The 25,444-nt window shown below is 41.6% G+C and overlaps 1 protein-coding gene across 1 annotated transcript in view; it reads left to right on the top strand.

Moving 5' to 3' along the window:
* The window catches only part of zgc:113516 (Ethanolamine kinase 1), a 35,421-nt gene extending 15,344 nt beyond the window's left edge, over positions 1–20,077 (top strand). The window contains 5 exon segments of the mRNA NM_001141805.1: positions 3,911–4,059; positions 5,280–5,363; positions 6,195–6,355; positions 15,480–15,553; positions 19,369–20,077. Of these exon segments, the coding sequence (NP_001135277.1) occupies positions 3,911–4,059; positions 5,280–5,363; positions 6,195–6,355; positions 15,480–15,553; positions 19,369–19,438 (538 nt within the window). The 3' untranslated portion in view covers positions 19,439–20,077.
* The last annotated feature ends 5,367 nt before the right edge of the window (positions 20,078–25,444 follow it).

Here is a 25,444-nt window from a genome sequence, read left to right as displayed (position 1 = left end):
GGAGGCAGAGGAGAGGAAGGAGAAGAGAGAACAGGAGAGGAGATACATCTGTGGTGTTGAGGAGAGGGGGGAAGAGGGCAGAACAGGAGAGGAGTGGGGAGGAGAGAACAGGACAGAGCAGGACAGGAGAGAACATGAGAGGAGAGGAAAGCAGGAAAGGAGAGATACAGCTGCACTACAGTTCCGAGGAGAGTGCCGAAGCCGGAGAGAGCAGCCTCCTGCTCTGCTCAAAGCCCTCCTGCTAATTCTCCCATTTAACACTCAACACAAACCACACAATACTGCCATAATCACTGCTGCTCCACTGGAGCTGGTAATCAGCTGTAAATAAGGCGCATTGATAACGAGCCGCCAGAGGAGGAAATTCCTCTAATTACTGTAGCTAGCTCTCTAGAAACTTCACTGAAAGAAATGAGAGGAGTGGGAGCCGGGAGACTAGCAGCATACTTCACGACCGCCTGTGTCTGAAAGGCAGAGGAGTTGGGCAAGAGAAGTGGGGGGGGGGGAGTTCAAGATAGCAGAGTGGTGTTGCGATGTAAAATGTTTGGGAGCTTGTTTTTGTTGTTTGAATTTATTTTCAAGATAGAATAATTGATCGGAATTAATCCCGTTTTCTTTTTTACCATGGATTGTGCCTTTGAACAAACATTTGTTTTCTTCTGTACTGTTATTCTGCAAACAGAATAAAAAATGAGTTTGCATTTTTAAAGAGATATGGAATTTGCTAACCACATTTAATATGACATATTTTAATGAATATTGATGATATTGAGATACAAATAAATTGCCTATCAAGAGCTAATATATGAATGAAATACTAATATCATACGAATATTTATACTGTTTTATTTTTTATTTAACTAGGCAAGTCCGTTAAGAACAAATTCTTATTTATAATGACAGACTACCAGGGAGCAGTGGGTTAACTGCCTTGTTCAGGGGCAGAATGACAGATTTTTACCTTGTCAGCTCAGGGATTTCATCCAGCAACCTTTCAGTTACTGGCCCAATGCTCTAACCAATAGGCTACCTGCCACCCCCTGTACTAGGCTATTTTTAAAAGAGTTTCTGGGAAAGTAAAAACCTAAGAAAAAATAGGGTTATTCTAAAATTGCAAGAACACATGTTGTAAGAACAAAACTGTGTTACAGTGTAGGCTATATCCCAGAAATACAGATAACAGTTTGAACAGGGCCCAAAGCCTTTATGAGTGATGAGCAAAGTGTCCATTCGCAACTACAATGAAAAATTATTAAACGGAGCTGAACAAGATAATCTTCCATCCAAATGAGTGATTGTGGGGCTGAGAAAATAGTGTAGGAGGGGAAAAGAGCTCTGTCATGACTGTAAACAACGGCCTACGTCTCTGCTTTTATTGTACGTTCCTAACAGACCCCACTAAATTATGTCGACAACTGTGTATAATAGTACCACAACTGTTTGTCCCCTTGCATAAATAGGTAGAACAGTGTTTAAATTACTTTCTTGGATTTTTTTTCTTTGGCGATTGAAAAGAGACAAACATTTTTTTATTTTGAACGGCACAATGCTTACACAGCGTTTCCCAGGTGCATTTTCGAGTGGCGTCCGTAAAAATAAGACCTTTGTTGATTGATAGAGCTTTCCCAAGAAGGAAAAACAAAACATTGTGAAGGCATGTAACCTCTCCGGATGATATGTTGTGCTGTCTAGTGTCATAAACAACTTGTTTTGATGTAAACGCATGCAGGCCTGGAGAATGCATCTACAGGTTGGTGAACTACTGCATTAAGTAATTCTCCCCCTGGTAGAATAAAAGGCCGGGCCAGACGTTTTCCTCTTCTAGTCTTTCTTCAAGTCTTTGCAGGCACAGGAAGTAATGGACTTTATTTGTCTCTGTATTTGTACTGTGCACAGAGTTATTTTTGCTGTAAGACTACTGATAGATTAATGGCCAACATGAACTTGATGTGATACAACAACTTGAAACATGGAAATAAGTCCAATATAGTATATTTTCTTTTAAAATATCAGTATTCAGTCAGTGGTCAAGTCTCTTGAAGGCACTGAGCCCTGCACATGTACTATATACTGTTTACTGTTTGAAGATTTAAGTTTTAATGTCACATGAACAAGTACAGTGAAATGCCTTGCACGTGCCAAACCCAACAATGCAGTAATCAATATCAATGTAGCACTAAAAATAACAAAAGGTAGAACAAAAACAATAAGAATAACACAAGAAAGTAAGAAGCTATATACAGCGTCAGTTCCAGTACCATATTAACAATGTGCAGGAATACTGGAGTGATACAGGTAGATATGTATAGGGGTAAGGTGACTAGGCATCAGGATACATGATAAACAGAGAAGCAGCAGCATAAATGATGATTGTGTGTGAGTGTGTGTGCAGGTGTGTAGTCTGCATAAATGTGTGTGCATGCTATGTGTGTGTTGGAGTGTCAGTGTGCGTGAGTGTGCATAGAGACAGTGCAAAAATAAAAAATAAAATACAGTATAAGGGTCAACTCAGATAGTCCATGTAGCCATTATGTCAGCTACAGTATTTAGCAGAATTATGGCTTGGGAATAGAAGCTGTTTAGGAGCATGTTGGTGTCAGACTTGATGCACCGGTACCTCTTGCTGTGCGGAAGCAGAGAGAACAGTCTATGGCTTGGGTGGCTGGAGTCTTTAACGATTTTCCAGGCCTTCCATTCACACCACCTGATATAGAAGTCCTAGATGGTAGGGAGATCGGCCCCAGTGATGTACTGGGCTGTCCGCACCACCATCTGTAGCACCATGCGATCGAGGGCGGTGCTGTTGCCTTAACAAGCAGTGATGCAGCCAGTCAAGATGTTCTCAGTGCTGCAGCTGTATAACTTTTTGAGGATTTGAGGGCCCATGACAAACCTTTTCAATCTCTCTGAAGCTCCCCTCCATTGCAGCCCCATCGATATGAATGGGGGTATGCTCGCCCCTCTGTTTCCTGTAGTCCATTATCAGCTCCTTGGTCTCACTGATGTTGAGGGAGAGTTTGTTGTCCCAGCACCACACTGCCAGGTAACTGACCTCCTCCCTGTAGGCTGTATAATCATCGCCGGTGATCAGGCCTGCCACCGTTGTGTCCGTCAGCAAACTTGATGATGGTGTTGGAGTTGTGCGTGGCCACACAGTCGCGGGTGAACAGGGAGTACAGGAGGGGACTAAGCACACACCCCAGTGGGGCCCACGTGTTGAGGGGCAGTGTGGCAGTCGGGCCGTCAGGAAGCCCAGGATCCAGTTGCAGATGGAGAAGTTCAGTCCAGCTGATCTGCACATGCTCTGAGAATGTGCCCAGGAATATTGTCCGGCTCCGAAGCAGCGAACCTTCACTCTGTGGACAACGTCGCCGATGCATTTCCTAATGAAGCCAGTGACGGAGGTGGTGAGCTCGTCAATGTTATTGGCGGAGTCTCGGAACATATTCCAGTCGGCGCTAGCAAAGCAGTCCTGAAGCATAATCTCTGATTCTGATGACATTTCTCAACGGGCGAGTCACAGGTACTTCCTGTTTGAGCTTCTGCTTGTAAACAGGGAAGCAGGAATACAGACTCATGATCTGACATGCCGAATGGCGGATGAGGGAGGAGGGCATTGTACGCTTGCTTGTGGGTAGAGTAACAGTAGTCTAGGACTTTATCGCCCCTAATGGCGAAGGACATGTGTTGGAAGTTTGGCATCACGTGTCTTAATGACGCAGAATTAAAATAGCCGGTGACAAGAAAGGCTGCAGCACATGCATCTTTAGTACATTATAATATACATTATACCTTCCTTCATCTGTGTAAAAACAGCATGTGTAATAGCATGAAATACATTTGAATGTGATGATACTTTCAGTGCCTGCAATGCATAACTGTTATTTTATTGACTTTTTTGCCCACATAGTTCCAAGCTTCTGCAAGAGATCCCTAGCATCGAAACCCTGTCAGATGAAATGGAGACGCTGAAAAGACACCTCTCTCAGATCGGCTCGCCGACCGTGCTGTGTCACAACGACCTCCTGACTAAAAACATCATCTACGACAACAAAGAGGGTGGGTGAGGGTGTATGATGTGTCTTAGTGCCTGGAATTGAAGTTGCAACACTGACATTAAAAGTGATCCAAGCGAGTTCATTTTGTACAGTAGTTAAAAAAGCAACGGGGCATGAGGTATAACTGGATTCATTAGAATTGAACTGTTTAGGTATAGCATTTGTTCTGCCAATCTGGTGCAACAGACCATCAGTGTCGGTAAGAATACAAGTTTGCCATATTTTAGACTCAAAAACTCTGATGTCCCTTCGATTTCACTTATTTCCATAAAGTGGTCTGATTGTAGGACAAACCTTGACAAAATGTGGTTCACAAAACGGTCTTGATCTATCCCACAGCTTTCCTTTATGTTGCTATGCATACTAAACCTATACCCTATTCCCTTAATCCCCTTTTCATTTTTTTATGTCCTAATGTCATTTCAATCTTGCGGCATTGTTATGATGCATGTGAGGCACACGATTATGATAAAGAAATGATTCATGTTTCTTTGAATCTTGTCAGGGACTTTGTAGTTGTAACAGTAAAGCACAAACTAAAAGCCTATGATACTGGAACATAATCTAAGTAAAATGGAAAATAATTTCATTGTATCTAATTGAGGAAATTTAGCATTGACTTTTGGGTGTTGACTAAGGTGCGGCAGGTAGCCTCGAGGTTAAGCTCAAAAGGTTGGTGTTTCAAATCTCACAGCCGACAAGTTGAAAAAACTGTCTCTATGCTCTTGAGCAAGGCACTTAACCTCAATTGCTCCAGGGTCGCTGGACAACGGTGACCCTGGCCATGACCCCACTCCATCCGGGTGTCTCAGGGGGAGTTTGGATTCGCAAGAAGCACATTTCCATTACAAACTTGGAATGATGAACACTTGTACAAGTGTGTAACACGACAAATATAAGCACCCCCAAAATTATTATTTGTTAAAGCTTTCAGAGCACATTATCAATTATAGCAACATGAATAGAGTAAAGACTTGGGTTTCAAATACTTGAAGTCTGCCTGGTGGGTGGAGTTGACAGTTTTGGGACTTTGATTTATTAAGCCAGGCAAGCTCCAACAGGCCCAGGTAAGGTATTTGAATGGATTTTTTACAAGTATTTGAAAGCCAGATCTGGATTCAAATACGTCTATTACTGAAATGCCAAAGAACAGTTTACTAATGTGCATGTGTGTCATCGTAATAAGCTGCATTAATCCTACATTAATCTTTCCTCCTTTAGGCATGGTGAGATTCATTGACTATGAGTATGCTGATTTTAACTACCAGGCCTTCGACATAGGCAACCATTTCAATGAGTTTGCAGGTGCGTTACTTCAGTTTATAATTCATAGGGAGTGGCCCCTGATCCGTGACTGGTTGTTTTATTTCTGTGTGTCTCAGAGGAACTGGAGACTTATTTTCATTACCTGGACCGGGTTAACTGCATAGTTTAATGCCAAAAATAGATTAGCAATGTCACTATGCAAAACCAAACAAACCCAACAAAAATAGCCAGTACAAAAATGTAATTTACTTAGGTGGTTTTGCAGTTTGCACGAGCTAACGTTAGATAGCTAGCTAGAAGGCCTCAGTAGACTATTTAATCTCGCTAGCCAAGAAGTTAGCCCCATCAGTCTCAGGCATTGATCTAAAGCGCTTGCTAAAGGGCTTCTTAGCTAGCTAGCTAACGTTAGCTGGTTCTATTTGGAGCCTTAGCTGAGAGCGGTATAGTGTAAACTGCAAAATCACATGAGTAAATCAAGTTTTTGACAGGTGTGGTGGCTATTGTTGTTTGTCACTGAGCTTTCTCTCACAGACGGGGAATCAGAGAGAAAACTTAAAATGATTTTATTTAAATGTATTTCAATATTTAATTTCGCCCTCAACATTGAACTTGTACTAACCAAGCTCATTAAATGGACATTACACTTTCAAAGTTTGTTTTCAGACCTCTAAAGAAGTATTTTTTCAGATCTCTAAATCTAATGTCAAGATACGATCCTTGTCCATCTACAGTATATGCCTCCACCCCAAATGTATAGAAAAGATAAACTAACAAGTTACATTTATGAGTAAAATGTGCCTTTAAGGTGTGAAATAAAACCCTATGGTTTGACAAGTTATCATGTATCTGTGTGTTTGATCCATCACCAAGGTACGAGTGACACTGACTACAGCCTGTATCCCAGACCTGAACTGCAGAGGGACTGGTTGACTGCTTACCTTGAGAGCTACAAGCACAGTGTGGGGCTGGAGGCCACAGTTACAGAACTAGAGGTTCAGAAGCTCTATGTTCAAGTCTGCAAGTTCTCACTGGTGAGAGTCAATGGCACAGTACCCATTATCCGGCATTGATATTTCACAATAGTCTAAGTAGACAATCACAGCAAAATACTTTATATCTACTTTCTAATTCGCATATATATTTTTTGTGTTCATTGGCTGACACATCCATTTAATGAGTATTTGTTGATGCAGAGACAAGTAGTAGTTTGTGCAGGGGAGCCTGAATTTCACTATAGTTCAAAATTCAAACTAACATCCAACTATGTCCGTTTACGGGTCCAGATTCCCAAAAACCAAAGTATGATCGACCTACCGCTCTGTGCGTTTTGACAGACTCTATCGGAGTTGATTTGAAACCACTGCAAGGAAAAATGACAGACAGCAGCCGAGATGTATTTTTTTTTTACAACCACAATTTCCAGTCGTTGGAGGCTCGAGTGGAGCTGGACTAGACTGATGCTGCTTTCATAAGTCAACAAAATATGCAAGATTGTCTTGGTAATCTTTGGGGTAGTGTCGATGTCTCTCAAAATAGCCCAGAAATGATGAGAAGGCATTTTCTTTTCCTCTAAACGTGGAGGGAGGAAGAAAAAATTATGGCCTGGAAATGAATAAGAGCAGAGATAACATCTTGTTGATTGAAATCAGATTTCAGTGACAAACCAAGAACTCTGGCTTGGTGAAGTGGGAGAAGTCACTCACTCACTGACAACTAATGGCTGTGTCAAGTTTCCAGTCCAAGTAATTTACAAGTCTGGCGTAGAGATGGTGGATATGCTTGTTGATCAAAACAATCAAGAGAAAAAACTTTGGCGTAGCTGGTTTTCATTTAAAGGCCCAGTGCAGTCAAAAATGTGATTTTTTTTGGGAGGGTTTTCTATATATTTCCACACTATGAGGTTGGAATAATACTGTGAAATTGTGAAAGTTATGATAATACTCTTTTAGTGTAAGAGCTGTTTGAAAAGGCCGTCTGTTATTTCAGCCTGTTTGGGTGGGATTGAGTTTTGGCATTCCTGACGACATCACCAGGCGTTATAAGTTAATAGACCAATAACATAGAGAGTTTCAAACCTGTCTGTTTTCAGCTAGTTTTCAGGTTACATATCCCTCCCTTTAGGCTCATCCAATTAGACGCCTCTCTCAGACCACACCCAGACAGTCCTAGCAACATTTTTGCTTGAGATATTGCTCTTTGATTAGAAGCAATTTGTTTTTTTACCATTTTGATTTTAAGCAATAACAGTAAGGTACTTAATTGTTACCCAGAAATTAATTGATTTTGAGATAAAAATGGCTGCATTGGACCTTTAAATCTGATTTCGAGATATGACTAGAAAAATCCCAATATCCCTCCTATACTAAGGTCTTTAGTTATTTGACAGGCTGTTTGTAGTTTGCCAGTGTTTTTAGAGTGCAATGTCAGTTAATTGGAAACCGTATAGGTCCACTGAAAGGAAGCTTATTTTGTCCATGGCATTTCCATGTAAAGGACCCATGAGCACCAACATGTGAAGTTCATAGGAGCATATCAAATTGGGTGTCAAATAAAAGCTAAGAGTTTATATTTTTGGAAAATGAAGGCATAGATACATTTTTCAACCATGTTCCATCTTAAAAATTAGGCATAATGGTGGGACATCACAAAATATATTTTCCCAAAACACAAAAACTGTCCAGTTGTGCGGATGATTCTAAAATGTTTATTTTAGGGTGCAGAAAACTTTCACCTGATGAAACAAGAACATTCCCATAATGCATTTCTTCCCAGAAGACATTCCTATAATGTTGTAAGAATGTTGACGGAACACCTGGTATAAGGTGTTTAATTAAGTTATGGAAATTGTCTAGACTGTTGCAATAATATTTTTGTGATAGTCACATAGGTTGCACAGAACATTGTTCCACAATTTCCAAATAAGTACAATGCACTCGGAAAATATTCAGACCCCTTGACTTTTTCCACATTTTGTTATGTTACAGCCTTATTCTAAAATTGATTAAATTGTTTTTCCCCCTCATCAATCTACACACAATAATCCATAATGACAAAGCAAAAACAGGTGTTAAAACCTGTTGGGGCTAGGGGGCAGTATTGAGAATTTTGAAAAGAATATGTGCCCATTTTTAACTGCCACCTACACCAACTCAGAAGCTAGGATATGCATATTATTACCAGATTTGGATAGAAAACACTCTGAATTTTCTAAAACTGTTTGAATGGTGTCTGTAAGTATAACAAAACTCATATGAGAAAACCTGAGAGAAAAAAAGAATTTTGTGGCTGTACTATTTTTTTTAATCATTGTTTTATAGATACCAGAGTGAGAAAGGATTCATTTCGCAACTCCTACGGCTTCCACTAGATGTCAGCGATCTTTATAAAGTTGTTTGAAGCGTCTATGATCAACAGAGACCGGATGACAAGGAAGGGAAGTTGACCTCCCTGGGATGTCGTCACTTCCATTATTGCTTGCACCTGCTCAATCATGTGACGCGAGACAATTTTCAAATACATTTTTCAAGACACAGGAGACGTCGGGTTGAAACATTACTGATAAAATGGCTCTAAAGATTGATGCTAAACAACGTTTGACATGTTTGAACGAACGTAAATAGATTATTTTTAAACTTTTCGCCGTGACTTCCCACCCCCCCGCCCGCGCTACTTTTGAGTAGCCACCGAAGCGCTAACAACATGGAACAACTTGGAGTTATTTGGACATCAATTATGAACTTTGTCAAAAGAAACCACATTTGTAGTGGACCTGGGATTCCTGGAAGTGCCAATGGATGAAGATAATCAAAGGTAAGGGAATATTGACAATAGTAATTTTGATATTACATGGTTACAAGATGGTGCTAACCTGTATAGCCTAGCCTATTGTTCTTAGCACAGCACCCGGTTTATTGCAAATTGTGATTTCCCAGTAAAGTTATTTTGAAATATGGCAATGCAGTAGCGTTTACGAAATGTTAAAATATAATTATTTGAATGACAATATTATAATTTACCAATTTTTTCGAATAGTAATTTTGTAATTTGTAACGTTGTTCACCGGAAGCATTTGAGAGAAGAAAAAAAATCTGAATTTCCCCGCCTATGTAAAATGCTGTTTTTGGATATAAATATGAACTTGATGGAACAAAAAATGCATGTATTGTATAACATAATGTCTTAGGAGTGTCATCTGAGGAAGATTGACAAAGGTTAGTGCATAATTCTAGCTGGTTTCTGCTTTTGGTGACGCCTGACCTTGAATTGAAAATGGATGTTTGTACTTTTGTGGCTATGTACTGTCCTAACATAATCTAACTTTATGCTTTTGCCGTAAAGCCTCTTTGAAAATCGAACAATGTGGTTAGATTAAGGAGATGTTTATCTTTTAAATTGTGTAAAATAGTTGATTGTTTGAGAAATTGAAATTATTAGATTTTTTATGTTTTGAATTTCCAGCCTTGTTAGCAATCCCGTCTCGGGGTTCATTGCTAACCTGTAGCCCCAACAGGTAAGAAATGAATGCACATTTATTAAAAAGAAAAAACTTAAATATTACATTTACATAATTATTCAGACCCTTTACTCAGTACTTTGATGAAGCACCTTTGGCAGCGATTAAAGCCTTGAGTATTCTTGGGTTTGAGGCTACAAGCTTAGCACATTTGTATTTGGAGAGTTTATCCCATTCTTCTCTGCAGATCCTTTCAAGCTCTGTCAGGTTGGATGGGGAGCTTCGCTACACTGCTATTTTCAGGTCTCTCCAGAGATGTTTGATTGGGTTCAAGTCTGGCCTCTGTTTGGGCCACTCAAGGACATTCAGAGACTTGTACCAAAGCCACTCCTGCATTGTCTTGGCTGTGTGCTCAGGGTCGTTGTCCTGTTGGAAGGTGAACCTTCTCCCCAGTCTGAGGTCCTGGGTGCTCTGGAGCAGGTTTTCATCAAGGATCTCTCTGTACTTTGCTCCGTTCATCTTTCCCTCGATCCTGACTAGTCTCCAGTCCCTGTCGCTGAAAAACATCCCCACAGCATGATGCTGCCGCCACCATGCTTCACCGTAGGGTTGGTGCCAGGTTTCCTCCAGACGTGACGCTTGGCAGTCAGGCCAAAGAGTTCAATCTTGGTTTCATCAGACCAGAGAATCTTGTTTCTCATAGTCAGAGTTCTTGAGGTGTCTTTTAGCAAACTCCAAGCAGGCTGTCATGTGCCTTTTACTGAGGAGTGGCTCCTGTCTGGCCACTCTACCATAAAGGCCTGTTTGGTGGAGTGCTGCAGAGATGGTTGTCCTTCTGGAAGGTTCCCATCTCCACAGAGGAACTCTGGAGCTCTGTCAGAGTGACCACTGGGTTCTTGGTCACCTCCCTGACCAACAATCATGTGATATTTTCGTGACTCAAACATTACAACAAAATCTATGTGCTAAAAAACATTAGCTGACATTTCAAAATAGCTCTTCAAGGCAAGGTTTCCCTAACTCAGTCCTGGTTTCCCTAACTCAGTCCTGGTTTCCCTAACTCAGTCCTGGTTTCCCTAACTCAGTCAAGGTTTCCCTAACTCAGTCCCCCCCACCCAAATTACAGCGTGCCATGTAAAGGCACTGGTACGAAGACCAAACAAACACGTAACAAAACACAGGGTTGAAACCCAAACAAAAGAGCAAGGAGTACCTCGAATAAATACACGGGACGAGACCTGTAATCATCTGCACAATACAGGCGGCACGAGAACCGAAACAACAAGGCACAGGTACTCACAGGCACAACGGAACAATAATCGACAGCCCAATGGTGAACCAAAGGGCACATTTATACAATTACAATCAGTGGGAATGGTGACCAGGTGTGCGTAATGACACAGTTCCGGAGGGATCCGTGACACTCTAGCACTACACATTGATTGATTCAACTAATCAAAGCTTGATGATTAGTTGGTTATTTTAATCAGCTGTGTAGTGCTAAAGCAAAAACCAAAACGTGCACCCGGTGGGGCCCTAGGACCAATTTTGGGAAACCTTACTCTAAGGTATGAAATAACTGACATGACAAGAGGATTCTGCTAGTGCATTCTATTATTACAACTTTCAAGAGTAAGTTGTAAGCCTAACAGTTCCCCCCCCAAAAAAAAATAAAAAATTAGGGAATAAGTTTGGGAACCACTGGCTTAGAATACCGACACAACTGCGAATGCGAACGAATGAATGTGAACCGAACAAAACAGCGGTACCAAGTAGGCCTAGTAAAACAAAATATCAGATTGATGAAGGCATGACACAATCTATATTTAGGCTAATTCGATTAACAGTGAACAAACACAGTCAACAAAAGTCGAATGGAGATCCAAACAACCACTACTAAAGTGAGATGCAGCCATGCACTACTGTCTCGCCAAACAAATAGTCGTGTAAGTCCACTTCAAACATGGGAAACCATGCAGCAACATATTGGGATATGGCACAATACGCTTCCATACAGTTCCATTTACATCCACAAAAAACAATAGGCTACCAAGAAAGCCATAACAGAATGTATCTATTTCTATGATGAAACATACTGATATGTAGCTATACCTAGGGATGTCATTTGGGTTCTTGCATGGAATTATATTGAATTCTGCAGTAACCAAGTATTCCAGCCACACTTCCTATGAACCAGTTGCTATTAAATTACAATTTTTGGACAGAAAACCTGCGGCTAGGGTGGGGTTCTAGGCTAACCTGGGCTGCCTCCTAGGTTCCAAGATTGTCAGGAACAGTCGGAGGCGGAGGGGGCTGTGGAGCCATTATTCTGGCGGCACTTCTGGATGGGTGGGTAGGCTCTGCACGCGGACCTAGCTGGAGTTCAGCAACATCATTGCTGCTGGGCTTGGCAGCGGCCTCTGTGGTTTGATGTCGCTCATCGCTCTCCTTCAGTGGTGTAAAGTAAAAATACTTTAAAGTACTACTTAAGTCGCTTTTGGGAATATCTGTACTTTACTATTTATATTTTTGTCAACTTTTACTTTTACTTCACTACATTCCGAAAGAAAATAATGTACTTTTTACTCCATACATTTTACCTGACACCCAAAAGTACTCGTTACATTTTGAATGCTTAGCAGGACATGAAAATGGACCAATTCACGCGCTTATCAAGACAACACATGGTCATCCCTTCTGGCTCTGATCTGGCGGACTCACTAAACACAAATGCATCTTTTGTAAATGGTGCCATCTGCTTTGCTTAAAAGAATGAATTTGAAATAATTTATACTTCTACTTTTACTTTTGATATGTAAGTGTATTTTAGCAATTACATGTACTTTTGATACTTAGGTTTAGAACCAAATACTTTTAGACTTTTACTCAAGTAGTATTTTACTGGGTGACTTTTACTTTGACTTGAGTAACTTTCTATTAAGGTATCTATATTTTTAGTAATGTATGACAATTGGGTACTTTTTCTACCACTGCTCTCCTTCTCCTTTTGGCTTTGTTTAGGTACTTTGGTGAAGCCAATTTTTGATATCAATCGTGGCAGTGGCAGATTAGTTGGCTTGAGGTAGCTAAATAGGCTAAGGCTAGTAACCCTAACGTTTTTACAGCTAGCTAAGAAACTAACTAAACTCTGTAGTGGTGGGGCATGAGGTAGAGTTGAGTTCAACTTCAACAGTAAACTTGACCCCGCCCTTATAAATCAAAATCAAATATTACAGGTGAACCACGTTATTCACTTAGACTATCACAGATGAGTAATGTTTTTCCCCTCCCCAAAGGAGTCATACCTAACCACCCCAGTGGCTTTCCATAGCCCCCTACACACACCGCGGCATGCTCTATCCATTGTGCTGACACAGTGCAGCGGAGATACAGATTTTCACTCAATCATTTAAACACTTTTGCTATTTATATAGGGACTAAAGCCAAAACTAAGGGGGCACAAGTTTCAACTGAGGGTCTAAGCCCCCTTTTATCCCGTCGTGGAGGCGGCCTGGTCATGGGTGAACAGGGAGTACAGGAGGGGGCTGAGCACGCACCCCTGTGGGGCCCCAGTTATGAGGATAAGTGTGGCAGAGGTGTTGGTGCCTAACTTCACCACCTAAGGTCGGCCCGTCAGGAAGTCCAGGACCTAGTTGCACAGGGTGTGGTTCAGACCCAGGGCCCCGAGCTTAGTGATGAGCTTGGAGGGCGCTATGGTGTTGAAGCTGAGCTGTAGAATGAACAGCATTCTTACATAGGTATTCCTCTTTTCTAGATGGAAAAGGGCGATTCTCTTACCAAACTTTGCATCTGCACAGTTCTTCCAGTAACTGTGTTTTTGTGAATTTTTCGATGAAAATTGCTCAAAGTAGTCCTTGTGCATAGAGTTGTATGGTTTGTTACCGTTATCCATTTCTGTGGAATTGCCCTTCATCAATCACAAAAAGAGAAAGAACTGATATTGATGCCCCCTGAACTGCTGGGGTATGTTTTGATATTTCCTAGAGCCCTTTAATAGACAAATTGTCTCTGTGGCATCACTAAGGAGTGGCTCTCCGCAAATGTTCTTGGGATGGGAGCTTCTCCACTGCTCCTCTCCCCACCTTAAGCCCAGACAGAGCGAGCCAAGTCACACTGGGTTCTCTACAACTCGCTCTACGATAAAGAAATTGCAAAAGAGAATGTTTTTTTACGCAAACTGAACATTTTTAATATCGACTGCCATATCTAACAAATGTTCTATAAATCTGTCCTGCAGTGTGCAGTCCTTTGGTCATATATGCATGTTTGGAAATAGATATATAGATATAGATATATAGATCAAGAATCAGCCACCAACCTGTACACAAAACTCATCCTCCTAAAACTTGAAAGTATTTAACAGGACAGTACTCATCCCCTTTACTCAAAACTCAGTCACAGCAGCAGCCGGATAAGGGGAAAAATACTTTTTCAAAAGAAAATCAAAATAGATAGATATGGGAACAAATGTTTTCCCCAACAGCCATTAGGCTGTATAATAGATAGTCTGATGGTCCCTCGAGTATACAGCATATTGCACTTTCACTTTCAATGTGTAGCTATCGCTCTTTGAATGAATTCCATTGTGTCGTTTCTGTGTTTTCATGTTTTATGTACCGTCTTTTTAAGCACATGACCAAAGGAATTCCCCCCCGGTGGTATAATAAAGTTAATCTGAATCTTCTTTGTCCCCATCAGGGAACCCCTTCCCAGGTACCGAAAGACTGTGACTGTGATGACTCCTCTATTTCGTATTAGTAGCATGCTTCGTCTCTGGGCTTTTCTGAATAGCTCCCTGTCATTGGCCATCTCTGCTTAGAGTTAGGCCAATGGCATCTTAATGTTATTAATCACAGCAACAAAAAAAACTGCACTCAATCTCCATCTAGAACTGAGGAGAGACGTTACATATGAAAATGTGTCAGGAAAAAAATGAGAGGGGAAACCACATACTGCTCCAGTATTTCATTCCACCCTTTATTTGATTATCAAATAAAAATGTGATTATATCATTCGGCCACAGCACAGAGGTCTGCCTGGAACTCGTTAGGAAATGATTAGTGGTCCCACCATAGAGAATTACAATAAGGGGGATGACAACAGAAATGTATGGAAGCGTGGGAACCTATAGACTTTCCCCCATATTTTTCAGAAGCAAAACACAGGGAAAGCAAAACCACAATTCACATGTGGTTTATGGGTATACAAAAGCCTGTCATGAAAATGTTTCCTAAATGACATCCCAAAACAATACACCTCTTGCAAGTTAGAGTCCGGGCCTCTATTTCAGCTCTTGCCTCAAATTCCGTCCAGCCGCAGTGGGCAGTATTTTCTGTCGGCCGTTGCAGAATTTGTTGTCGACGTCTCATTGAAAACAATGGCATCTGTTTCTGTCTTGCCATCGTGATTCGCCCGGGACGCGGCATAAGAAAGCTCATTACATTTCTGTCCGGTGGGCACACAATCTTTCACCATAAGAGGTACATCCTCAAAGCCATGGACAAGACTCTGAAATCTATTCAATAGTAATAGAACATTTTTAGTTACAGGGTAAAGCATTCGATTTATACAGAAGATGAGGTCAAGTGCAACCCTGGCCTGAACAAGCAGGCAACCTGTGTCCTAACTTTTGCTTCTCTCGCTTTCTCCTTATCCCTCTGTTTTTCTCCATCTATTCGCAGGCCTCCAACTTTTTATGGGGTCTCTGGGCAATCCTGCAGGCCAGATATTCCTCCATTGATTTTGACTTTGAAAGGTGAGTGACCTGTATCTCTAGAGTCTTGAATGTGACCAATATTCCCATTGGGCAAAACTGGTTCATCAACATTGTTTCCACGTCATTTCAACCCCCCCAAAATGTATATGACGACATTGAATCAATGTGGAAAACTGATTGGATTTGTAAAAAGTCATCAGCATCAGGGCATTTTGTATTTTTTTCACTCAACTTTTTACCTAAATCCAACGGCATGGTGAATTGCTTTGTTGATTTCATGTTTCACATTATTTGACAACTCAACCAAAGGTAAATCAAAACTAGACGTTGAACTGATGTCTGTGCCCAGTGCGTTGCTTCTAAATGCTGATACAAAGTAAAACCTACAAGGGTTTACATAGCTTTACTATGAATAGCCGTTCCTCTCGTCAGATCCCTGCCGCCCAACACTCACACAACCTTTATGAGAAATAAGAACAAGTATTGCACAATGCAGTAACTTTAATCGAATCACCTGGTAACACATTAGCCCCAGTAACAAATATTTGTATTTTCAGGGGGACCGAAATGTATTATAAACAGCATAGTCCTCTGAGCAGAAATTATTCCTCTCCTCCAATGCCCCATTGTACCCCACAGAAGCAGCAGTCACCACTGTGCTGACGTTAATCACTATTGACACATGGCACCCTCCCCTATGTGTGGCTTCGCTGTCCGCTCTGTGGATCAGTGACAGGGGCCCCACCACTTTATATCGGAACTTTGGAGGAAATGCGATCCAGCAGGAGCAGATGGAACAGAGCCAGTATTGTTCCAGTCTCATTGGTCCTCCCTGTCTGTCTCTCACCCCTGGTTCGGCCATATGTGGCTGTTAGCCTGTCTGGCCCCACTAAGCTCCAGGCACAAGTTGCCCCAATGTGCGTAGAAAGAGTCAGATTACATCCCTATATCCCAAATCTAAGGTTAACCATAACAAGGTGGAAAACAACAGTGAGTTTGCACCAGTCACTTAAGGGGTAATGTCCCCCTCTAGAGCCTCCAAAAGAGAGCCTATGTCCTAGACTTGGAGAAGGAGGGTCCTCACGATGGAGGTTTGTTGGGGTGTTTCTCTCTATGCCCATTTACTTGTTGCATTATCCCTTTGAGACGAGTCTCTGCTGACTACTCAACGAGTGACAGGCAACTGCTAGGCCTCACACTTAACCAAAGCCACATGTGCATGTGATATTGGGGAGCCGCAATGGGAATGCATGAACTCCACCCTCCCTGCCTCCCACCCTACCGTTGATATTGACTTTATTTATTTTTTGTTTCACTTGTATCTGCTAGGCAGCGGTTGAGTTTGTGGATGTATTGGCAAGGCAGCGGTTATTCCATGCTTCTAAAGCCAATTTGACGAAGACATTATTATGAGGAAATGAGTAAGAGGCCCACTGTTTGGAATGGTTTGAGTGAAGAAAATGGAGACATGCACAAAAGCACATTGTGGAATGGTTTACCTGCTTTTCAGTGTGTGGATTTGCCCCCCCCCCCTTTTCTAAATAGTAAATAGGAAAATGTTTTTATTTTAGATTTTATTGTAAGATGATATGGTTTATTTTATTCTAATTTCATTTTCATTTAATACTGTTGGAGAAGTTAGATGTAGGTTTTCTTTAGTGCGCTTCATGTGGTCAATGAGGTCACGTGTCAAACGGTACGCCTACATCATATAACCATAGACGTATCTAATCTTTAAGCAAAAGGGAAAAAACTGCAAATTACAACAGATGGCTCAACGGAAAAAATATTTGTAATCATTCGTTCTCAACAATAACTGTTGAGAACCAAGTTACTATTAGAAGTCAGATGACGACTCTAAAACAAGTTCTACATTTTTCAGATAAATAACTTTTTCTCAAATTGAACAACGGAAACAATTGACCATCCTTTCCATCATGTCATTGCCAATTTCAGGCCCAAACGATCAAGTTTAACAGAGTGAAAGATTCATACAAACAAATACAACAAAACAAAATGCACACATTTTAGCAGACGCTCTTATCCAGAGCGACTTACAGTAGTGAATGCATACATTTCATACAATTTCATACATTTCTTTCTGTGCTGGCCCGCCGTGGGAATCGAACCCACAACCCTGGCGTTGCAAACACCATGCTCTACCAACTGAGCTACAGGGAAGGCTAATGGGTAAGTCGAGGAACTGGAATAGAACTGGAATAGAGCTTTATGTAATACAACTCTTGTGTCTAAATGAGTCTTTTCATCACTGAGGTAAGGCGCTGTCCAGTAACGCTCACACTATATACTGAGCAGGCATTGAGGAGTTAACGATAAAGTCCTTTATGTCTCCATTTTCCGTTCTTTTGAAACTTCACTCTGTTTCAAAGACAAGCACAATAGCCAACGGCAAGAGCACACACAGACATTAGATGTGTTGAAGTGTTGAACAACATGGTTCAAACAAATACAAAACCACTTTACTCTTGGTAAACTTTTGAAATATGTCTAGGCTTTTAAAGAAACTGCACTTTGTTCAGATGTTGAAAGTCAAAACAAACTTAATGTTATGAAAGGCAAGTACACAAAGCAATGCCATTTTGGGACAACTTCTGTGAAGATACAACATGCTATTGTATTTATTATGGATCCCCATTAGCTACTGCCAAGGCAACAGCTACTCTTCCAGGGGTCCAACAAAATGAAGGCAGTTATACATTTTGAAAAACAATTTGTAAAACAGTTTGTCCAAAGTAAGAGGGAGAAATTGCCCGTGGAATAAAGAAAATGTGTAATATATTCCTAATCAGTATTGTTTGATTATTTGATTGTCAAGTGTCATCAGCTTATTTACAGGATATGAAATGTAGGATGACATTTGGTATAAATCCCAATCTTTGTAAACATGTTATTTTTATTTCATCATTGTCGTTTGTCAAAATCAAATAAGTGCTCTCTCATGCCCCCCCCCTCGAAAGGAAAGGCAGCGTAGAATGAGGAAGATTTAAAGTGCTTTCACTGAATTGCTTCCTTTCCATGACTGAAACAAGCTACTTTTTTAAATCTGGCGTCACTAAAAGAACTGTGATAACGGTTATCAAATGAATAATGTTTTTTCCTCCCCTGAAAGCAAGCATTATGGCAACACACCACATTGGTGTTGATGAATAAGTCTCTACGCTGGAGTCTGAAGCACAGTTCACGAGTGTAGAAAAGCGCTGAAAAGGCAATCCGGGCCAGCCAAACAAAACTGGGACTGATCCCGAATCATCTCCTATACAGTTCCAAATGCTTTAGACAGAATGGATATACGGTAGTTCGCAGAGCAATGCAACACTTAAAAAAAAATATATATATATTTATAATCTTTTTACTCATTAGCATGTAAATCCATGATTTAAATATTAATTAGCAGAGCAGGTGAAAACATTTTCTTTGAATAAACACCAGATGTTTCATTTCTTTGTGTTTTACGGCATATTCATGTTAGTGTGGATTATTTAACTGTACTTCACTATGTTAAACTGTTGACGGTAAACAAAGAAATGTGTTTTTCTGTCAATGTCTTTCCACCTGTGTTTATGCAGGTGTGTTCATGAGGGGAGTTAGATTTAAGCCAGGATTTAATCCAAGGTGCTTTATAAAGCAGAGCACTACAACATACGTTTTAAGGTCATTTACACATGAGCCGACATGCATTTACCGTGAATAAGATATCCGTGAAATGCCTTTAAACGGCGACTTGTCGGCTGTCTAGTGCGATGCGCCATAATGCACCTTGGATTGAATCCCAGCCTTATTATGGTACGCATGGAACACCTCAAGGTCTTTCATCTCTTATCCTCTATCTGCAGGTACGCCATAACCCGATTCCACTACTACTTTGAGAAGAAGGAAGAATACTTTGGATTGACTCTTAGTTAGAAAACTGAGCCCCAAGAAATGTAAACAGTTCCAGTCTGCTGCATCTTTATTTGAATTTAAGATAGTATTTTTATTGATACACAATGTTGAAATGTTGCAAAAGAATGCGGCAATATAACCATGTGTGTTTCCAGAAAATGTACACTTGATTGTTACAGTTACTAAAAAAGAATGGTGTAATTTCAACTGATTCTCCAAATATTTTGTTTTACCACAGTGAGGTTGGAGATAACCTCCTTTGGCAAATTGAGATGGCTTCCAGGCCAGAAATATGTTAATTTACATTTAGCCAAGTTACTCAAAGCAATAAGAACTAATACTAAAATCATGAGAGGGTTATTTCCAGGCTCATTCAACATTAAGCTCAGTTAAGATTTTTTTTAAATGTCCCCTGGCATGGATTTAGAGTGTTGTATTATTTCAAGATGGTATTACCATCATGCTCTGTTTCAATTGTTTTGTTATAAGACTGCTTTCTTTTGTTGCCCAAAAGATTAAGATTAGATAAATAAATTGTTCATACAATGTACATCGAACAGTATATTGTACAGTATATACTGCAGCATGCATAGGCAAGTGTTTTTGCTGAACTTCACTTCAGTACAAATCATTACAATTGCATAAAAAGCATTTTAGAAATAAAGTGTTGCCTATCCATTTATCTATCCCTCTTGATAGCTGGAGGGAGTGTCATCTATGGATTCATCTCTGTTAAATATCTACTATGGACATCTAGCTAACGGTGTACATCCGATTTTGGCTACCATGGTTGCGTTCATACAGGCAGCCCAATTCTGACCTTTTTTTTTCACTAATTGACCAGCCAGATCAGCTCTGAAAAAAATCTGATGTGATTTGTCAAAAGACCAATGAGTGAAAAAATATCTGAATTCGGCTGCCTGTGTAAACACAGCTGTATATGTGTTTATTATGCAATATGGGCAAAAACATTCATGCTTTTGCTCATGGGTGTGGAGAGGTAATTTCTGGGCAATATCTCTGTCCATTTGGAGGACCCCTTTTGCCTCGAGAGCACCTCCAGAGGCAAAAGTTCATTTTTTAAAACTTTTTTTAAAGAGTAGTGTGACAGAGAAGTGAATTTCTTCTCTGTTGCTGTAAATGAGAAAGTGCCTTAATCAGCTTAAAATAACAATATCAAATGAAACACACAAATTTACTAACTGTATTCAGCAATGTGCTACTACAGTACATCCTACCCCCAGAGCCCTAAACTTAAACATCAGATTGAAGCCAAGAGATCCCAAAGATCCCAAAAAGAAGTGGGATGTCTTACAAAAACAAAAGGGCCACTGGGCCAACTCGTTTTGGATCCAGAAAGGCCTCATGATCCCATTCTCCAAGTCGGACAATGCTAATGTGAGACGTGCTGAGGGCTGGTTAACGAAATCAAGAGGCGACCGCAGCGCTGACGGTCACCTTAACAGAACAGTTGTCTAATTCAAACCAGGCCATCTCATCCCCTTCAAGACATGGTAGGACCATGCGCTCATACTGGAAAATGTAATGTAAATGTGAGGCCTCGGAAAAAACACATGACTGTTTAGTGCTGTGCAGTGGAGGCTCCTCAGAGGAGGAAGGGGAGTACCATCCTCTTCAGTGAATTTCATAAAAATAAAAAGTGAAACATCTATGTTTTTTAGATAAAACTATTCTAAATATATTCACGTCACCAAATAATTGATTAAAACATTGTTTTGCAATGAAGGAATACAATAGCCTCAAGAGCACTCTGTAGGGTACCTCCATGGTGTGGCTGGAGGACAGCTAGGTTCCGTCCTCCTCTGGGTACATTGACTTCAATTCTAAACCTAGGAGGCTCATGGTTCTTACCCCCTTCCATAGACTTACACAGTAATTATGACAACTTCCGGAGGATGTCCTCCAACCTATCAGAGCTCTTGCAGCATGAACTGACATGTTGTCCACCAAATCAAAGGATAAGAGATTGAATCTGGTACTGAAAGCATAAGCTACATTTAGCTAGCACTGCAGTGCATAACATGTGGTTAGTAGTTGACTCAAAGAGAGAGAAAGGCAATACTTCAACAGTTTCGAACAAATTCATTTCTGCCAAAATTAAGGAGAAGCGAGAGAGAGAGCTAGCTATATTTTTTACTTTCACTTACTTAGCTAGCGTCGAATGCAGTTAGCTAGGTTAGCCTACTCAAACACCCAGCTCAAATAGAGGGATGTTATGTTAGCTAGCTGACTATGGCTATCCAACACTGGAACTCTTCCAAGTCAAGGTAAGCCTTTGGTTTAACTGCTTGCTGCTGACTGTACACTGTACTGCATGATTGTAGCAGGTTTACTAACATGTTAGTTCTAGTAGCTATGTTGACTATGACGTGACATCGATGTAGGCTGTGTTTAGCGGTTAGTGGTCATGATATGAAGGTTTGGTTTGGAAAGTTTTTTTTGCCTGGTCATAGATAGCTGATGTGTCATGCACTGAAGTCCACAAGCGAAGGGAAAAGGTGAGAGGAGGAGAGCGTGTAGATAGATCCGAGAAGGAGTGATATATACAATGAGCTGTTTGTATGTGGCTGCTATGAAAGTGAACTGTGTTTGCGTGTGCTCATGGGTGTATTCATTACGCCGATTCTGTTGAAAAACCTTTATTTAAACGGAAGGAAAAGGAACGAAACGGGGATAAACACACTTGAATTTATCCAATAGAAACTCTCGTTTGCAACTGTTGGACTAATGATTACAACCTAGATCAACTAGATGCAGGCAGGAGTGTGTAAGGCGGTAGAGAATGCGTTGATCAGTTGATTACTCAGAATTCTACCAACACCACGGACATCCGGTAGAGTAAGTTCAAATGTATGTGTGTGTGTGTGTGGGGGGGGGGTTCTACTAAGCTAACATATGGAATTGTTTTCAGATGGTCATACAATGGATAATTTTTCTATTTGATTTTGAAATTTAGGACCCCTGTAGAAATAAAAAAAAATATATTGGATTATACATTGAATTTGGCCTGACTGCTATTAGCCCATAGAAACACACATAAGCTGGTTGAGAGAATGACAAGCGTGTGCAAAGCTGTCATCAAGGCAAAGGGAGGCTATTTGAATAATATAAAATATAAAATTTATTTAGATTTGTTTAACACTTTTTTGGTTACTTCATGATTAAAAATGTGTTATTTCATAGTTGTGATGTCTTCACTATTATTATACAATGTAGAAAATAAGTAAAAAATAAAGAAAAACCCTTGAATGAGTAGGAGTTCTAAAACTTTTGACCGGTAGTATATGTCAATTGTAAAGTCTTTTGTCTGTAATGTCTTTTTTGTTATGTGTCAGACCCCAGTAAGACTAGCTGTCACCATTGGCCTCAGCTAATGGGGATCCTAATAAATCAAAATGTCTCAAGGCTTAAAATGTCTTCTTTAAGCTGTCTCCCCCCTTCATCCGATTGAAGTGGATTTGACAAGTAACATCAATAACGGATCATAGCTTTCAACTGGTCAGTCTGTCATGGAAAGAGCAGGTGTTTTTAATATTTTGTAAACTCAGTATGTACTTCCATTCATTCAAAAAAATATATTTTACACCCTTTTTCAATCTTGTTTCATCGCTGCAACTCCCCAACAGGCTCAGGAGAGGCTAAGGTCGAGTCATGTGTCTTCTGAAACATGACCCGGCAAGCTGCGCTTCTTAACACCTGCCCGCTTAACCCGGAAGCCAGCTGCACCAATGTGTCAGAGGAAACACCGTTCAAATTATGACTGAAGACAGCCAGCAGGCGCCTGGCCCGGTACAAGGAGTCGCTAGTGCGCGATGAGCCAAGTAAAATCCCCTTGGCCAAACCCTCCCCTAACCCAGATGACGCTGGGCCAATTGTGTGCCACCCTAAGGGACCCCCGGTCACAACCGGTTGTGACACAGCCTTGGATCAAACCTGGGTCTGTAGTGACGCCTTAAGCACTGTGATGCAGTGCCTTAGACCGCTGCGTCACTCGGGAGGCCCTCCATTCATTTTTTAAAATGGTACCAGGCTACCTTCAGACGAGAATTGTGGGGTCATATTAGGGGGCCATATTCGTGTGTAGCCCAAACTGTTCAGATGCTACAGACAAAATTGGCAGATTGGCTGTACCGACTTTAGATGAGTACCGTAACGCTTGTGTGGGTCAAAACGGAGTATCTCGCATTCGTGAGTATCTCATCTTTCCATAGAAGGGTCATAGTAGCACAAATTGTTCGGACGCTACAGACGTTTTTGTGAGAAGACCGATTTTCATGATGTCTCCTGGTTTGACAAACACCGCTGTAGCTCTGACACCTTCCACCGCAGATGTGGGAAGGCTGACATCAACAGATATGCTCGATTGAGATACAGCCCTTGCAAAAAACATATATTTTGCTTTAAACAGAAGGATTTTGAAGGGGACTTTTTTATTATGCTAATAATAAAAGTTCTGTGCAGACTCAGGATAACTGAGTCCATAATTTGCTTTCTAATAATCATTACCTTTTCAGCATAGAAGTTAATTAATTCATCGTTGCTGAAGTGAAGGCCATCCTCACTTGGGCAATGCTACTTTTTAGTTAGCTTTGCGACAGTATCAAAAATACATTTGGGATTGTTTTTATTCTCCTCAATCAGGTAGTGCCGGAATACATGGGTGAACAGGGTCTCCGCAGTTTGTAGAGGCGTAGGGAGACCGGGCAAAGGAAGGAGACGGCAGGACTTAGAAAACTGATCCACAACGACCAGGATCGTGGTGTTACCCCGTGACTGGGGAAGATCCGTCACGAAATCCACCGATAGGTGTGACCACGGTCGTTGCGGAACGGGAAGGGGTTGTAATTTCCCTCTGGGCAGATGTCTAGGTGCCTTGCACTGTGCGCATACCGAACAGGAGGAGACATAAACCCTCACGTCCTTAGCTAACGTGGGCCACCAGTACTTCCCCGCAAGGCAGCGCACCGTCCGACCGACACCAGGATGACCAGAGGAGGGTGATGTGGGGCCCAACAGATCAAACGATCGCGGACATCAAACGGAACGTACACGCGCCCAATGGGACACTGGGGGGGAGTGAGTTCTGCACGTGACACCCGTTCGATGTCCGCGTCCACCTCCCATACCACCGGTGCCACCAGGCAAGAAGCTGGAATTATGGGAGTGGGCTCCGTGCACCGCTCCTCTGTATCATACAGCCGGGACAGTGCGTCTGCCTTCACGTTCTGGGAACCTGGTTTGTAGGAGAGGGTGAAAACAAAGCATGTGAAAAACATGGCCCACCTTGCCTGGCGAGGGTTCAGTCTCCTCGCTGCCCGAATGTACTCCAGATTTCGGTGGTCAGTCCAAATGAGGAAAGGGTGTCTAGCCCCCTCAAGCCAATGTCTCCACGCCTTCAGAGCCCCGACAACAGCCAACAACTCCCTATCCCCCACATCATAGTTTCGCTCCGCCGGACTGAGCTTCTTCGAAAAGAAAGCTCAGGGGCGGAGTTTTGGTGGCTTACCCGAGCGCTGAGATAGCACAGCCCCTATTCCAGCCTCGGACGCATCCACCTCAACTATGAACGCTAAGGAGGGATCAGGATGCGCTAGCACTGGAGCCGTGGTAAACAGAGCCTTCAGGTGACCAAAAGCCCTGTCCGCCTCAGCCGACCACTGCAGTCGCACCGGTCCCCCCTTCAGCAAGGAGGTAATGGAAGCCGCCACCTGCCCAAAACCCCGGATAAACCTCCGGTAGTAGTTGGCAAACCCTAAAAACCGCTGCACCTCCTTTACCGTGGTTGGAGTCGGCCAATTACGCACGGCTGAAATGCGGTGATTCTCCATCTCCACCCCTGACGCGGAAAAACGGTACCCTAGGAAGGAGACGGACTGTTCAAAGAACAGACATTTCTCCGCCTTGACGTAAAGGTCATGCTCCAACAGTCGACCAAGCACCATGCGTACAAGGGACACATGCTCAGCGAGGGTAGTGGAGTATATTAGAATGTCATCTATATACACC

This window comes from Salmo salar, chromosome ssa10, assembly GCF_905237065.1.
Source record: "Salmo salar chromosome ssa10, Ssal_v3.1, whole genome shotgun sequence".
NCBI lineage: Eukaryota > Metazoa > Chordata > Actinopteri > Salmoniformes > Salmonidae > Salmo > Salmo salar.
This window is presented reverse-complemented; position numbering and strand designations above follow the sequence as displayed.